Below are 17,662 nucleotides of genomic sequence, written 5' to 3' on the forward strand. Positions count from 1 at the left end.
TTCTTAGCCATGGGTGGCCTTGGGCTTGTCACAATCTCAGCTAAACCTATCTCATAAGATTATTGTTATCAGGATCAAGTGGAGGAGGGGAGAGAATGATGTGTAGACCAGTTTTGTCAGATATGAATAAAAACAGGTATACAGATAAGCAAGATGGCAACAACTGCTCAGCTTAGAACTGCAGTGGAATACTGGAGAAAGCACTGAATAATGTACACATCAACTTTAATGAGAACTGAACATACGGGAACAAGTAAACTTTACATACTGGATCCAATATAAAATAAATAAAAGAATTTACACTAACAGTTTTTTGTAGTCAAATAGCTTCACATACAATATATTTTTTTTATTTTGGATTCTCTCCTACAGGAGACTCAAAGGGGCTTACAATCTCCTTGCCCTTCCCCCCTCACAACAAACACCCTGTGAGGTGGGGCTGAGAGAGCTCCGAGAAGCTGTGACTAGCCCAAGGTCACCCAGCTGGCGTGTGTGGGAGGGTACAGGCTAATCTGAATTCCCCAGAGAAGCCTCCACAGCTCAGGCGGCAGAGCTGGGAATCAGACCCGGTTCCTCCAGATTAGATACACGAGCTCTTAACCTCCTACGCCACTGCTGCTCCATGGTGGTAATTCTTACAAGAGGAGAGGAAGCAGCTTTCAAGCACTTCCCTTCCCTGCCCCACAACAGACACCTTATGGGGTAAATGGGGCTGGGACAGTCTGAAGAGAACTGTGACTGTCCCAAGGTTACCCAGCAGACTTTATGTTTAGGAGTGGGAAACAAATCTAGTTCACCAGATTAGAGTCCGCCACACATGTGAAGAGTGGGGAATCAAGCCCCATTCTCCAGATTGGAGTCTGCAACTATTAACCACTAAACCATGCTGGCTCTCCCTAGAAGCTAAAATGACTGAACAGGTTATAGCACTTTGATCACATCATAATAAGACAAGAGCCCGTGGAAAAGACAAAAAGCTGGGAAATGCGAAGGCAGCAGGAAAAGAGAAAGACCAGCGTGAGATGCCTCGACCGAGTCCAGCTGGGACGTGTCCAGAGGAGGGCAACCAAAACGAGCAAAGATCTGGAATCCATGGAATCCTATGAAGAGAGGCTTAGGGAGCTGGGGATGTTTAATCCAGAGAAGCAAAGGTTAAGGGGGGACACGATAGCTGTGTGTGGCGCTCTTGCTTCCCGACCCCTTCTGAAGGGGTTTGTGCCAACCCTCCTTGCCCTTCCCGAGCACTGTCCGGCTTGGCCTAGTCTCCCCTAGTCTCTGGGGAGTGACTGGCAGTAGCAAGCCTTCTGAGCTACAGAGTGGAACCAGGGATGACTGGCCCTATTGCTAGGCCCTCCTCGCCACTCTTCCGAGTTTCCCAATGTTCTCACCTTTCCCTCAATCCTTCTTCTCTCCAGCCGGTTCCATCATTTCGCCCAACTTTCCTCTGTCTCTGCTGCCCTGCCTCTTTTCTTCCCTTCCTTTGCCTCTGCTCCTCTCCAACCTTCATACACCCACCCCCTTCGAAGGCCTCCTTCCTCCTTCTATCCCCTCCCTTGTCTCTCCTCATTCCACACAGCCCCCATTCCCAATCGATGCTCCCCCCACGGGCCGTCCTTCAGGCCTGCCCTGGCCTGGTACTGGCCGGCTTCCTGCTTGCCCCTGGATCAGGGGAGAGGCTGCAGCCTTCTCCTCAGTCGACCAGCGCACCGGCTTCTTCTCTCCAGCCGGTTCCATCTTCTGCCCGGGCATCTGTCTGGCACGGTCACACCTGCGCCAGCCTCAGTTGCCTCCAAGGCGCTGTGACAGGGAGTGACACTGCCTGCTCCGTCCTCACCGGTGCTGCCTGTCCCCGGGCCCCTGCGGTTGGTTGTGGGCCCGGTTGCCCTGTCAGCCCCTGGGTCTACCCCATTCCCTCCTGAGCCCTGCTGGCTTGCCTCGAGGACGCTGGGGCCATTGGTAAGTCCCCTGGGGTTTCTGGGCGGTTTGTCATCTCTGTTGGGGCTGGGCATGCAGCCCATCCCTGGACACTATGTTTAAATATTTGAAGGGATGCCATGCCGAAAAGGGAGCAAGCTTGTTTTCTGCTGCCTCAGAGACCAGAACATGGAGTAATGGATTCAAGGTACAGAAAAAGAGATTAGGAAAAACTTTCTTACTGTCAGGACAGTGGAATTCATTACCTTCTTTTGATATTTTTAAACAGAGGCTGGATGAACATATGCATGGCAGTGGGTTGGACTTGATGGCCCTTGGGGTCTCTTCCAACTCTATGATTCTATCATGATTTCTCGTTTTTTTAATCAGACATTCTAGTGTTGGGTATCACTTGACTGCTTAATTCTCTAGCTCTTTAGCCAAGATAGTTATATTGTACAATTCCCTATTTTGTGGCAATCCAGCATTATACCTCTACCACGCCAGGACAGGAAATGAGCAAATGAAACTCTACATATTTGTGATTCTTAGAACCCTCCTCCGATTATGCACCAACCTGTCAACATATCTCCGTGCTTCCACATTGTCTAGAGCAGTAACTACCACATCTTGTTTGATGTAGAAGTCATCACTGTATATATTCTCAGTAGCAGGGCACACTTTGTTAAGATGTGGCTCTATCTTCATCTGACCATTAATGCGTGCTGTTGCTGCTGCTGCGGTACAACTTTTGGGCTTCTACAGAAATTAAAACATTTGCATTTTGGTTAATGAATGTTGGAAAGGAGACTATGGCATACCAAAAAACTAACCGGGGGGGGGGGGGGGGGGGGGGGCTGTACACAAATATAAACGCTTCAGTGAATGGGGATATGAACTGTACCATATACCTTATGCAAAAAGAACATGCACCAGTACAAACTTTACTGTTAGAAAAGATACAGCGTAAAATGTTTTGTTTTACAGTGACAAGTTCTTTCACACTGGAAAGTTGAAAGGCAACTTAAAATTCTTACCTTCCTTTTTCAGCTTACTTAGCAGTTGCTATTACAAGGGTTGCTTTCTATATAATTCTCCGTAAGAGTCATAGAGCAATCCTAGGCACGTTTACTTGGAAGTAAGCTGAGTGGACTTCTTTCATCATAACTGTGCTCACAACGGCTTCGTTAATTTACCAAGATGATCAGCAGCCTGACGGCCCTGCCCTACAAGGAAAAGCTGAGGGACCTGGAAATGCTCTGTCTACAGAGGAGGAGGAGGAGGAGGGAGGACACGATGGCTCTCTTGAAGTACTGAGGAGGGCAGGGAAATGTTCCTGTTGGCAGCAGGGGATAGGACTCGCAATTAATGGCCTTAAATTGTGGGTGAAAAGATACCAGCTGGATATTAGGAACAAATTTTTACGGGAGTAGTTTGGTAGTGGAATCAGTTGTCCAGCAGGTGGTGAGCTCCCCCTCACTGGCAGTCTTCAAGCAGTGGCTGGACAAACACTTGTCAGGGGTCCTATATTGGGTAGGGGATTGGACTAAATGGCCTGTGATTCTAAACTGCCACTCATGCAAACATTTATTAAAATAAAACGCTTACTGAAAACTCAGAATTCACTCATATGCTTCCTTGTGCCGTCAGTCAGATCAACCGTCCAATCCAGTTCAGTACAGCCCCCTCTCTGACTGGCAGCCGCTCCACAGGTGCCCTTCCCAGCTCTGCCCCACCCTTCCCAAAAGAGACCCAACATGGTTGGACACAGGACTGAAGCCAAGCACGCTTTGAAAAAATGGAAACAAATGAACAGCATACCTGATGGAGAAATTTCTCATGAATACTAAAATAGCTCTTTAAGAGTTCATTTCACTAAGTTTTTAAAAATCAACATACATCAACTTGTTTATGTTCTCATACATAATCCATATTACTATGACCTACCTCTATGTGATGTGGCCGGAAAAGAAACTGCCTGTTTAGGTTGGATTTTTCTATTAAGTCCGGGTCTGTAACTGTAACCTAAAGTAAGTCAGACAAATAGCAAGATATTGGAAGTCTAAAAATAACTCAATCTGTCAAACTTTTAAAGTCAGACTGAGCTCCAATGGAACCCACAGCAAACCCACAGCATGGTGCTTAGATCTAATAGTGGACATATATTCATCCATCTTCTCTAAACCACAGTAGTCATCTTGCCCAAAATATGACTCAAAATGAAACACTATAATGTTTTAATGGTTTTAATGGATTTTAGTACATGTAATAATTGTTTATTTTGTTATAAACTGGATATATGTTGATGCTGTTGTACACCGCCCAGAGCCCCTTGGGGATTAGGGCGGTCTACAAATCTAAACAATAAATAAATAAATAAATAAATAAATAAATAAATAAATAAATAAATAAATAAATAAATAAATAAATAAATAATTAATTCAACAGATGACCCATGCTGAAGTCCCTTTTGGAAACACAATCCTTTCCAATCAAAACTAAGCAATGACATATATTCAGACTTACTTTACACATAATAAATTGTGATGCAAAAGGCGGTTTGGAGGACTTAACCAGCTGATCTGTGCGGGTATCAAACTTGCTAATGCATGTTGGTGGCAACTACATGCATGGATCAAAAAACCCTAACTCCTGGAAGTCTTCAAAAATTGGAAACTATACAGCTCTCAACTGTTTATTTTTAAAAAATAATATCTTGAAAAGACCCTATTTAGCAAAGGGGACTGGTGGAATACGACCCACTGTCATCCAAGCAGAAAGGGACAAGAAAATGCCTGGGTAACTCAATATGCCTGAGCTGAAAGATGAAAGCAGACAGATAAGAGCATCCCATAATCAAGGTGGCAATCAAAACTGCTCACTTCACTGCCCTTAATAAAGGGAAAGGGAACAGCAATGAAGATCTTAACTAACAGACAGGTATGGACAGAAGTAGGCAGCAGGACTTGAAAAGTAATAAACTAGCAGTTTGAACGGGGCTCAGAGGTCAACACACAGGCAGGCAGTGCAGCTATCAGAAGACTTTAATTATTGATGAGCAATCTGGCTGGTAAACTTCTCACTAACAGTGATCCCTGATGGTGTGCCCATGGGCTCCACGACAATGTATTCCCTGGTGCCCACATCCTTCTTCCCCAAAGTTTCTGTTCCCCAAAACAAAGAGCCACCTCACTGGAATGGAAAGGGCTTCAGAGGACCCCTGGAGGACCCGCCTTTATGACCACAGGAAGCTCAGAACCAGTAAGTCTGCCATAAAAGGGTCCCTCCAACTCTCTGTGACAGGCCATGATGCAGATTTTGTGGTAATCTGCACCTCACTGCCACCTACTTTAAAAAGCCAGAATGGCCCACAAGCTCCTCAGAGTTGGGGACCCACGAATGCTGGGTCAGAATGTCCTCTGCTTGGCCTGACTGAGGTGAAGGAGAAAGCATTTCAGAAGGCAGCCATGTTGGATTTTCAGAGTGTAAGCTTTTGAACGTCAAAGCTCTCTTCCTAGGCTCGAATCAGAAGTGTCACCTATACACTGATGTTTGCTTTAAAAGCCCAGAATGACTACCTCATCCACACAGAGGATGAAATGTGTGGGGGACAGAATGCTCAATGCCATGGAGGCAAACGCTGTCTCTCCCCTCAGATGATTAAACGCTGTCCCTCCCCTTGATGATGTGGCTGGCCTCCACTCGGGCCAGGGCCTTTGCAGCCCTGGCCCCTGCCTGGTGGAACACTCTTCCTCCAGCTGTCCGGGCCCTGCAGGATCTTGGTGAGTTCCGCAGGGCCTGTAAGACTGAGTTGTTCCACGTGGCCTTTGGGGGGGCCGGCCGCTGATGTGCGCCCCCTCTTCTTGTCCTTGTTCTCCTTTACATCTTGGGTCCCTTAACATCTATGGGGCCCACTGTTCCCCTTCTTGGGAAGGTTTTTACGAGGGTTTTAATGTTGGACGCCATTAATTTTGTATCGCTGTATTTTAATGGGGTTTTAATTTATGGTGAATGGAGCCTATTTTATTTATATTTGTAATTGTTATTATGTTTTGCACCGCCCAGAGCCATTGGGGGGGGGGGGGGGTTGTAGGTATATAACATAAATAAATAGATAAATAAATAAATAAATAAATAAATAAATAAATAAATAAATAAATAAAATTAAGCAGAACTAGAAGCAGAACACAGGGCCCACCAAATACCTAGTCCAGTCAGCTGGCCCAGAAGGATCCCCCAGCCAACAACTTGTAGCACTAGCAGAGGACCACTCTTTGCCAACACAACCTCGTGCAGCAGCTTCAAAGGCCTGCTGAGGGCCTTTCACCTATCCCCTCTCACAGGCTTGTTAAATTTTCCACCACCCTGTCCGTCTCAGCAGTGGCCCCCACATGTTGGAACAGTCTTGCTGAATGCAGAAGGCACTCTTCTCTATTAGGAGACAGTGCAAGGTTGTTCAAGTGGCATTTGTTTAGCACAGGGGCCCACAACCTTTTAAAGCCTGCAGGCACCTTTGGAATTCTGACACACGGGAGTGGGCACAGTTGCAGAATACTGGCTGAAATGGACACAACCTCAAAATGTCAGGGAGCAAAATTATGTATAGCAAGTTTTCAACACTTCCAGCAGGAGCTCTGTTTAAAAGGATGTCTTTTAATCTGTATCACCAATCAAAAGCTCTGCTGGGATAAAAGCCCCAGGTAGCCTCATCCACTTTTTTTTACAAGCATTTGGCAGGGGCCAGGAAAGATGTTGGCAGGTGCCACGATGCCCATAAGGAGGAGGAGGAGAGCTGTGCTGGGCACCCCTGCTGTGCCTTTTCTAACAATATCAGGTGCTTCATTCCTTTTCAAGTGAGGCTAAATTTGCTCATTTGTTTTTAGTTATTGTCAGCGGTCTTAAGTGCTCCATGGAGAAAAGGCAGACTAAAAATGTCTTCAGTTAATACAAGCTTTGCCAGACTTAACAGAAAAATTAGCAGGGTGGGATTCCCTATTCAGGTTCCACTTGACATAAGAGACGCATCAGAAATGCCTTCACTAAAGTCACAGCAGAACAAACAAGCAAAGGAATAAAAAATCAATATGGAGCATAAAACATACCGTGCCACGTTCCCGGCCGGTGCCAACACCAAGGAGTGCAAAATTTTTTAACATTTCACAGCCTATTGCACCACAACCAACCTACAAAATTAAAGTGAAATTGCAGATTTTATTATAAAATCCACTCCCTGCACAATTAAACGTGTAATCCTGCATTTTTGTCTGACAAGTCTCAGCAGAATGCACATATACATTTCTCATAAAAGTCTGAATGGATGAGTTTCCAATGAACTGCCATAACAACAAATCATTTCCATTGGTTAAAAATGTTAGACCACTTTGCAAGGTATGAATGATAAAAAGATAGAAGGCATCCTATGCAGGAAATGACAGCTACCTCCAGCATCAGAGGCTAACGAGTGGCGCACTAAATACATCAATAACTATTCACACAACTTTTTTGCCATCAAGTTACAGCCGACAAGATTTTCGAGGCAAGAAACATTCATAGCTGGTTTGCCGTTGCCTGCCTCCCTTGGTAGTCCCCATCCAACTACTCACCAGGGTTGGCCCTGCTTAGCTTCTGAGATTGGTCAGGGTAGCCTTGGCTACCCAGGAGAGGGCAACATGCAGTACAGGAACCAAGATGGCGGCCGGAGTAGCCTGCTGAGAGCGGAGCTCCAAAAAACCGGGGTATATAGGTTTTTTTACCTAGATAGAAGTTCTGTCTACAGCAGTAGCATACAGCCCGAGAGAGTGGGGTACAACTGGTAAGGCACCACACCAACGAGTTGCACTTGATGTATGTGCTCCGTATACTGTCTTGGGGAGCAATGGACCAACGGTGGAGGTGGCTGCAGTGGCGCTGGCAATGACGGCGGCGGCCTCTCCAAGCTACGTCCCTCCAAGTTGGAAGAGAGAGGGTCCCCCGAGTTGGTGGGGCGAGCAGCAGCGAACACCGAGACGCGGCAGCGGCAGGACAAGCACTGGGGCGAGCGGCAGCAAACGCTGAGCCACGGGGTCAGCGGCAGGGACCCCACAGCAACACCAGCGGTGGGCGAGCGGTGGCGAGCGCTGAGCTGCGGGGTCAGTGGCAGGGACCCCATAGCAACACCAGCGGCTGTGGATTAGTCCCAGGAGTAGTAGAGCATTTCTGGAACATTGCCCCGAGCCCGAGGAGTGGCGGAACGCCTCCGGAGACCGCAAGTGGTGGAGAGCTGCACCAGAACGCTGCTGTAGCCCCTGAAACTCTAGCAGCCCTTATGGACCCAGAGAAGGCGTCCTCGCAGCCCTTGCAAACAACAGGCAAGCTTCCGCTGGATGCCAGACTCTCTGTTTTCTCTGCTTTTTAAAAGTGAAACAGTTTACTTCTCCACCGTTGGTATGGAACATCTCCGTATTACTCCCAGTTGTCAGCAGAGGTCTCCTGGAACAGCAGACTGACATTTAAAACAACTGGATTGTGGGAGTTGAACTTGTTGGCTAGGTCACATTATCAATCTTTTCATGGGCTAGAAACTACACTGACAACTGGGAACAATAAGAAGCAGGCAACTAGATCTAGGTGGCGGTGGGAGCGCCATATCGGACTTACAGATTGCCTTTTGAAATCTGACTGCTATGATACTGTGGGCCCACGGGGTGGCAGCAGAGGGCCAATAAGAATAGCAGTATATTGCAATCTATACTGTTTCCTTGTTGCCTTGATGAAAGAGTGTAGCTGTATTCCAACACTGTAATATAATATTATGGTTAGTAATTAACTGTAGTTAGTAAATTATATTAGCTAGTTGATAGGCTTAGCTGTACAATAGGATTAGCCTAGTGCAGTGGTGGGGAACCTTTGGCACTCCAGATGTTATGCACTGCAATTCCCATCAGCCCCTGCCAGCATGGCCAATTGATGGGGCTGATGGGAATTGTAGTCCATAACATCTGGAGTGCCAAAGGTTCGCCACCACGGGCCTAGTGTGAGTGGGTTAGATATTTATTGTTTAGTGTCAGCTGAGAGAGTGAAGTGGGGTTTTAACAGCTAGCTATATGTTAAATATTAGTCTAGGTAAGGATGGGGTTTTTTAGTTGTGCCCACGAGGAGGCCCAGGGTGGGTCAGGGATCCCTGTTGTGTGGGGGCGTGGGAGGCATGGCGGTAGGCCCAGGCCGAATACCAGACATAGAGGGAGATATGGTGTTGCTCGCTCTCTGTCTGACCTGAGGCCTATACTGAGGGATGCAGGTTGTGGGTTAGGGGCTGTTTACTCTGCTCCTAGGCTGCTGTTGATAAATGGGAGGTCAATTAACAACAAGTATGCTACCCTCCGCGACTACCTTAGAGGTGAAGCAGCTGACCTCGTATGTGTCACGGAAACCTGGGTGAGGGAGAGCGAGACAGTTGCCCTCAATAGCCTCACCCCGGAAGGCGCCGTGGCAGTCCAGCAGGCTCAGACAAAGGGCTGGTGTGTGGGTGTGTGGCGATGCTTGTTCGAGATACTATCTCTTTCAGGATGTCCCCCGTCCCGGAGATTACAGGCATGGAGTGTTTAGGCCTTCACTGGGATCACCCAAAGAGGCTGGTTGTTCTGCTAGTGTACCGGTTGCCTAGCGCACCAGCAGACAGCCTGTCACGGCTCATGGAGGTCGTCTCTGGGTGGGCACTGGAACACCCACACTTGATTGTGTTGGGTGACTTCAATGCCCATGTTGATTTGGCCTCCTCTTTGGTAGCCATTGATCTGGTGTCATCCATGGCGACGTTAGGCCTCTCTCTTGTGAACACTGGGGATCCCACCCATCAAGGGGGGCACACTCTAGACCTGATCTTTGCGGCAGGTGTGCATGTGGCCATATCCTCGACTGAAAGAGTGCCATGGTCTGACCACTATGTCCTGAAGGCTCGGAATGATGCTCCTACACCCCCCTACCTAGGCAACGGGTGTATTTTGGGCCGCCCGCAGAGACTAATGGACCCAGAGAGGTTCTAAGATGCTCTGCGGGAGACCCCACCCACTGGCGGTACCCTTGATGATCTGGTAGAGAGCTGGGATACCAGGCTGTCTGAGGCCATTTAGGTTATCGCTCCAAAGCCCCCTCTCCGTACCCGTACCAATCCTGCCCCTTGGTATACTGAGGTGCTGAGGAGGATGAAACGGGATCTGAGATGGTTATAGCGAGTGTGGCGGCAGGTTCTTGACGAGGGGTCAAGACACTCGTATCGATCGTTTATGAAATCCTATGAGAGTGCGGTGAAGGAAGCGAAGTGGACATATTTTACTTCCACTATCGCAATGGCTAGTTCGCGCCCAGCGCAATTGTTCAGTGTGATTCGGACGCTTACGACCTCAGCTATGGGTCCTAAAAATGATGAATTGGCATTAAGCTGTGAGGCATTTGCGGACTACTTCATGCACAAGGTTTTGACCCTCCGCCAATCCCTTCTCGCTATAATTGATACAGTGGGTGAACTAGAGGCCCCTTGGCCGTCTTTGGGTCCTTGTCTGGACCATTTCAGCCTACTCGACCCGACGGGTGTGGACAGGATGCTGGATGCTGTACAATCTATCACTTGTTCTTTTGACCCGTGGCCTTCCTGGTTGGTGAAAGCTGGCAGGAAGGAGCTACGGAGCCACCTTTTGGAGATAGTCAACAGCTCCCTTGAGCAAGGAGTTTTCCCGGGTCGGCTTAAAGAGGCAGTGGTCCACCCGCTACTGAAAAGACCGTTGTTAGATCCTAGGGATCCGGCCAATTACCGCCAAGTTTCGAACCTCCTGTTTCTGGGTAAGGTAATTGAGCGAGCAGTAGCGGATCAGCTCCAGCAGTTCCTGGATGATGCAAACGTATTGGATCCCTTCCAGTCTGGCTTCCGCGCTGGCCATGGGACTGAGACGGTGTTGGTCACCGTCATGGACGAACTCCAGCTTCACTTGGACAGAGGCGGTTCGGTGCAGCAGGTGCTGGTTGCACTCACCGCAGCATCTCTCCGGATGTTGTAGATCATGACCTTTTGGTCCACCGCCTCGCTGGTGTTGGGGTTCGGAGGTCAGCCCTGTGTTGACTGGCCTCATTTCTCCGAGATTGGGGACTGCAGGTGGCGTCGGGGGGAGAGAACTCCAGGCGACATCCCATAGTCTGTGGGGTGCCGCAGGGAGCGATCCTCTCCCCGATGCTTTTTAACATCTACATGCACCCCCTGGCAAGTTTGGTCTGGAGTTTCGGACTGCAGTGTCATCAATATGCGGATGACATGCAGCTCGTGTTCACGATGGAGGGCAGCCCGTCTTTGGTCCCTGAGGCTCTCCAGCGTTGTTTGGACGCTGTTGCTGGTTGGTTGAGTGCGAGTCGGCTGAAATTAAATCCTACAAAGACGGAAGTCCTGTGGCTGGGTCGGGAAGAGTGTCCGGTGTCCTTTGACCTGCCTACACTGCATGATGAGGCTTTACAGCTGGCCTCATCCGCCAAAAGCCTGGGGGTGATTCTGGACCCAGTACTATCAATGGAGGCCCAGGTCACCCGAATGGCTCAGTCAGCTTTTTTCCATCTGCGGCAGGCACGGCTATTGGCCCCATACCTCTCCCATCCTGATCTAACCACTGTGATTCATGCAACGGTCACCTCTAGGTTAGACTACTGTAACTCACTCTACGCGGGCCTGCCTTGAAACTCGTACAGAACGCGGCAGCCAGGCTTCTTATGGGACCGTCGAGCAGGGACCGGATTACTCTGATCCTATACTAGCTGCACTGGCTACCGATCGAGTTCCGGGTCATGTTTAAAGTGTTGGTCTTGACCTTCAAAGCCATTCACGGCCTGCATACCTACGAGACTGCCTCTCCCCATATCGCCCCACTAGGCCCCTCCGTTAATCGGAGGAGGACCTTCTGGTGATCCCTGGCTCTAAAGCTATTAGGCTGGCCTCTGGTGGAACAGGCTTCCAAGGGAGATCAGGGCCCTGCGGGACCTGCAGAGTTTCCGCAGGACCTGTAAGACGGATCTGTTCCACCAGGCATTTGGCCAGCCTGGCTAAAAAAACATCGCTGCCATTTCATCTGGCCTCCTGTGGGCATAAAGGTAGGGAGTGGGGAGGATGAAGCCATCTGACGAGATATGGTTCCGGTTTTTATTCTTATTATTGCGAATCAGTTTTTATGTTTTTAAGTTGTTTTATCATTGTTGTTCACTGCCCTGAGCCCCTAGGGGGCGGGCGATTTAGAAAGCAAATAAACAAACAAACATACCCTTTACAAATCTTTAACTGGACAATCCCATGCTCTGTGCTCCAAGCCTTCATGAAGGAGTCAGTTTGAATAAATACATCCCTTCAGGAAGGGTGGATTTCCAATTCACCAAAACACAATGTGGCAATTTCCAAAAGCTGTTTTTTGTTTTGTTTTTCAACTAAGAGAGCTACACTTTAATTCCCTAACCTACCAAACTCTTCCTACAAGCCAATACTTACTAAGAATACATTCAGATTGTGAAGTTTCTGGCACAAGGTCTCGCCAAGGCAGGTCCTCAAGGCATCGTATCTGTCTCCCCTGCAGCAACCACATTTAGGGCAGGAGGAAAAAAGGCCACGGTTAAAAGAGAAGAGAGGGAGAAAGGAAATGATTGCAGGATTACTTAATACCTTGTACATTCATTATGGATGCATGCAGGCAATGATAAGGTTAGCAAATTACAGATTAGGACACTGTTCTCAAAGGCAGACTAACTGTTCAAAGTTTTCTGAACAAGCCTTCCGGGCTCATCAAGGGCAAGCTAGGTCAGTGCTGAGGTCAGCCGTAGTGGCTGAGGAAACCACAGCTAAGTATGCAAAGCCTATCATGGCTTCTTGAAAAGGTGATAACTGAAAAGAAGTTCACTGTAACAAGCCTGGCATGCATTTAGAAACTCTGAAGCACTTCAGGCCCACAAAGGCCACGGCTGTCATTGGCAAGTTCTTGCCATAGGCTTGGTTCCCCCTCCCCCACAGAAAGGAGCACAGCTGCGGTGACCCAGAGTGTGGACCAAAGCCACACACAGCAAGGTGGGTCCAATGATGCTGCCCTATCACCATGCATACATACAAGCCATTCCTCTGACAAAGTACACCCTGGCCCTATCTTTCTCAGACTGATCTAGCCACTGTGATCCATGCGACGGTCACCTTTAAACTAGGCCACAAAGGATTGCGAAGAGCTCCAAGCGGACCTTGATCAATTAGGTGAGTGGGCTAAGAAATGGCAAATGCAGTTCAATGTAGCAAAATGCAAAGTGATGCACATAGGGGCAAAAAATCCAAACTTCACATACAAGCTACAAGGGTCAGTGCTATCAATCACAGACCAGGAAAGGGATTTGGGCATCTTAGTGGATAGTTCCATGGGAATGTCAACTCAATGCATGGCAGCTGTGAAAAAAGCAAACTCTATGCTGGGGATTATTAGGAAAGGAATTGATAATAAAACTGCAAAGATTGTCATGCCCTTATATAAAGCAGTGGTGCAACCGCACTTGGAATACTGTGTCCAGTTCTGGTTGCCACATCTCAAAAAGGATATTGAGGAGATAGAAAAAGTGCAGAGAAGGGCAACAAGGATGATTGAGGGACTGGAGCACCTTCCCTATGAGGAGAGGCTGCAGCGTTTGGGACTCTTTAGTTTGGAGAGGAGACGTCTGAGGCGGGATATGATTGAAGTCTATAAAATTATGCATGGGGTAGAAAATGTTGACAGAGATAATTTTTTCTCTCTTTCTCACAATACTAGAACCAGGGGGCATCCATTGAAAATGCTTGGGGGAAGAATTAGGACTAATAAAAGGAAACACTTCTTCCCGCAACCTGTGATTGGTGTTTGGAATATGCTGCCACAGGAGGTGGTGATGGCCACTCACCTGGATAGCTTTAAAAGGGGTTTGGACAGATTTATGGAGAAGTCGATTTATGGCTACCAATCTTGATCCTCTTTGATCTGAGATTACAAATGCCTTAACAGACCAGGTGATCGGGAGCAACAGCCGCAGATGGCCATTGCTTTCACATCCTGCATGTGAGCTCCCAATGGCACCTGGTGGGCCACTGCGAGTAGCAGAGAGCTGGACTAGATAGACTCTGGTCTGATCCAGCTGGCTTGTTCTTATGTTCTTAATTTGCAGGGCAGCCCTTGGATCTGTTCCAGAGGCTCCAGCTTATCCAGAATGGGGAGGCAAGTCCTCACAGGGTCCTCATGATGAATGCACACCCAACCTGTGCTCTGCCAGCTGCACTGGCTTTGGCTGGAGAACTGAATCAGACGCACGGTTCTTGTACTAAGGTACAAAGCTCTAAAGGGTCTGGGACCAGCACACCTGCTGGACCGTCTCTCCTGGTATGTCCCCCAAAGATCAGGCCTTTCATTTAATTCCAACCCACTGGCAGTCCCCCGCCCAAGGGAAGTCCGGCTGGCCTCAGCCAGGCCCTTTTCAGCTCTGGCCCCAGCCTGGTAGAACGAGGAGACCAGGGCCCAGTGGGACCATATGCAGTTCGCAGGGCCTGTAAGACAGAGTTGTCCTGCCAGGCATACGGTTGAGGAAGCCACGGTTAACCATCCAGGCCTCCAACCTCTGCCTATCAACTTATTATTCAGTTCCATTAGGACCCTTTGGTGTTATGCGCATTCATTTAATTTTTTACTGAACTGAAATGTAATATGCCACTTGGGTTTATTATACTTTTAGATATTTATTATACTTTATTGTTAGATGTTTTCTTACAGTTTATTGGATGTTTTACTAGATGTTTCAAATGTCTTATATATGTTGTGAGCCACCCCGAGCCTGGAAAGGGAGAGGTGGCATATTAAATCTACAAAATCAGATCAATAGTTTATGCCCCAATAAATGCATTGCAGCATTTTTAGGCAAAATGGAACACCTTAATAAATGTGGCTGACCATTTGCATTCATCACATCACATGTCTGCTGCTAACTTAGAGATGGCCAGCGGACTCCTCTGTAGCATTGGATTGGACAAGGTTGGAAACAGGATGCTGGGTGGGATGGACCACTGGTCCTGATCCAGCAAGGCGACTCCCAAGCCCTTACGTTCCAAGCATTTTTGAACCTTTACCTTGGAAGGAATTCTTCGTGGTTGGCCTTTTCTAGAGATGTTACCAATTCTAAGGCATCGAGGTACAGCTGAAGGGGGAAAAAAATCAGAGACATTGTCTTTAGAGCTATCAAATATACTCAACAGCAGTTAGGGGGCTGATCAATTGTAGTCATGTGGCAGGGGCTGATGGGAATTGTAGTCCATGAACATAGTTTGAAGACCCCTGGTTTACAAGAATGAGGCAGAGGTCTAGGGCAGTAAAACCCTGGGCTGTAGCATTTCAAAAGAAGGGGAGGTTCTTTCTTTCTTTCTTTCTTTCTTTCTTTCTTTCTTTCTTTCTTTCTTTCTTTCTTTCTTTCTTTCTTTCTTTCTTTCTTTCTTTCTTTCTTTCTTTCTTTCTTTCTTTCAGTGTTTCTCCCTCACAGAAATACTCAGACACAAGAAGTTCCTTGCATATAAAAAACTGGTACTTGGGAGAAAGCTATGTAAAAGTTTCCCCCTTCACGCACTACTTCATTAAAGTGCCACATGCATTGGTTCTACCTTCTCATAGGCATCCAAGAGACAAAACAGGTAACTCTATAATCTGCCATTCCACCAGTTTGGCACTGATTATCAGAACCGACTATTTCTCATCAGAAGATGCTTTCCCACCCACCCCAAGCTGTCATCTCAGGCTTTGATACAGCACATTTCAGTACCTAGAGCAAAAACCCTTCATGGTAGAATTCTCCACTACAGAGAGCTAGGATAATAACGCATCCTGCCCAGAGCTATGAAACTGAAAACTTTTCTGCCCTTTAGTTTTCCCAAGGAAAACTTCCCAGTGCTAAAAAACTGACAGCCCCGGATGGATGCCTGTGCCAATACAATAGTAGACCAGCCTGGCCATTTCAGAGTCGTACTTAATGTTTTCAACTGTCCCTAGGAGCGGGATAAGAGTAAACTGAATTTATATAAATATATAAATAACACACAGCACTGTAATGATTGTGATATTTTATGATACATCCTACATATCAAGGTTAGTATATATGGACTGAATCTCACAGTGTAATACTAACATCATAAGAAAATTTAACAGCTCACTTTAAATTGTTGTTCAATGCTGTAGTTCCTGAAAGGATGCAGGCAACATCCAATGCCCTAGAAAGCTGCGGATGAAGTAGGTTAAAGGCCCCATGAAACAAGGAGTCTGCTGAGACTGACTGGTCACCTCCATCTCCTGTCTCTTCAGGTTGGGCACCAGGTACCCCTGGATCTGAAACCGTTCAGTTCTTAAGGGTAGAGGGTTTTGGCGTGCCACATGATTAAAATACTGTCTCTAGGTGCTGGTGTTTGTATATGCATTAATTGGTGGCATTGCTAACTATGGTGTGTGTATACTTTTGAGTATCATTTCACACCCAGCAGCTTGTGGGTTCTCTGGTTTGTTCCTGTCTGAGATTGATATTTGCAGTCGGGCTCAGTGAAAGAATTTCAGCAGGCTCCAAAGAGCTGGTGTCTTCAGGTCGCGAAGTGACATTTTCCCAAGGGGCCTCCAAGCTGCAGCCCCCCCCCCCCCTTGTCTCATGAATGCAAAGCAAAGGAAACTGACCCACTGTTGCAGCGGAGAAAACTTCCCTGTCACGGCTTTCAAGACTTCCTGACTGGCAACACCACCAAGGGCCGCAGTGAGTGGCGGCAAAGATCCCCGAGCTGTTTTCGACAGCCATTTCACGACGTCCTCATTCACTTGAGGCTGCAGTTGAAAACAAAAACGACCTCTTTTCAGTTATTCTCAATCTTCATGTAAGTACTTTTCTCATTAAAACATTATCTAAACAATAGCAGACACGAGCAGTCATATCAGGATAGCAATTCATTCTCCAAATAAATTCAGTTCTCAGTTTCTATCTTTAACATTTGCAGTTACAAACCGGCAGATGAGCATCCTTCAGGGATCACTCTGGGGGGATATCACACAAATAAACAAGTCAAGCCTCACCTTGAAGGCTTTAAAGATTATTCCGGCGGATGCTCTCTTGATGCACAGCTGAGCGCTGCTGGGCTCCTGTTCATTCGTGAGGGAGTTACTCAGCCGTTGTCATTACAGTCCTGCATATTCTTAATTACCCTGCCTTCTCTCTCTCTGATGCTCACAAGATAGTGAACGTTCAGAATAGTAGCCTTTATGAGCAATGTAAATTAGCAGCATTGGCTACTAGGGGCCAGGGAACCTGAAAGACCTTCTCCTCCCAGGCTACCCAGCTTGCCAGTTACGTACAATCTGCCTCTGAAGCCAAACTCTCTGAGCCCCCACTCCATGGGTCAAGTCTAAGATGGAGTGTTTTCTGTGGTGGCACCTCCCCTCTCAAACCATCTCCTCCTGGTGTCAGACTCTCAAACGTGGAAATAACAGAGACCGTAGGAAAGTCCTAAAGCAGTTTATTCCAGGTAATACGAAGAGTAACAATGTAAAGTAGGATCTGAGCTAGAGAGCTCAGATCCAGGACCTATATAACACCCCCCTCCGTTTCACCCCACACCAAATGGCTACTACTGTTTCTACTACAATTACACTATAGAGCTTCAAAGAACCTGGGAACCTTTCACACCTCTTTGAAGGTGGGCTGGCGCCAGGAGATTGCCAAGGAAGGGAAG

At 47.5% G+C, this 17,662-nt stretch overlaps 1 protein-coding gene across 4 annotated transcripts in view; it reads right to left on the reverse strand.

Annotated features, from left to right (window-relative positions):
- UBA6 (ubiquitin like modifier activating enzyme 6) overlaps positions 1–17,662 on the reverse strand; it is a 118,575-nt gene that overhangs the window by 39,310 nt on the left and 61,603 nt on the right. For all 4 annotated transcript variants that reach the window (XM_048511712.1, XM_048511713.1, XM_048511715.1 and 1 more), the window contains 6 exons: positions 16,617–16,760; positions 15,038–15,105; positions 12,407–12,485; positions 7,017–7,097; positions 3,862–3,939; positions 2,492–2,673 (listed from right to left, as the gene is read on the reverse strand). In XM_048511712.1, the coding sequence (XP_048367669.1) occupies positions 2,492–2,673; positions 3,862–3,939; positions 7,017–7,097; positions 12,407–12,485; positions 15,038–15,105; positions 16,617–16,760 (632 nt within the window). The remainder of the gene's footprint in view (positions 1–2,491; positions 2,674–3,861; positions 3,940–7,016; positions 7,098–12,406; positions 12,486–15,037; positions 15,106–16,616; positions 16,761–17,662) is intronic.

Source organism: Sphaerodactylus townsendi, linkage group LG11 (assembly GCF_021028975.2).
Source record: "Sphaerodactylus townsendi isolate TG3544 linkage group LG11, MPM_Stown_v2.3, whole genome shotgun sequence".
NCBI classification, from domain to species: domain Eukaryota; kingdom Metazoa; phylum Chordata; class Lepidosauria; order Squamata; family Sphaerodactylidae; genus Sphaerodactylus; species Sphaerodactylus townsendi.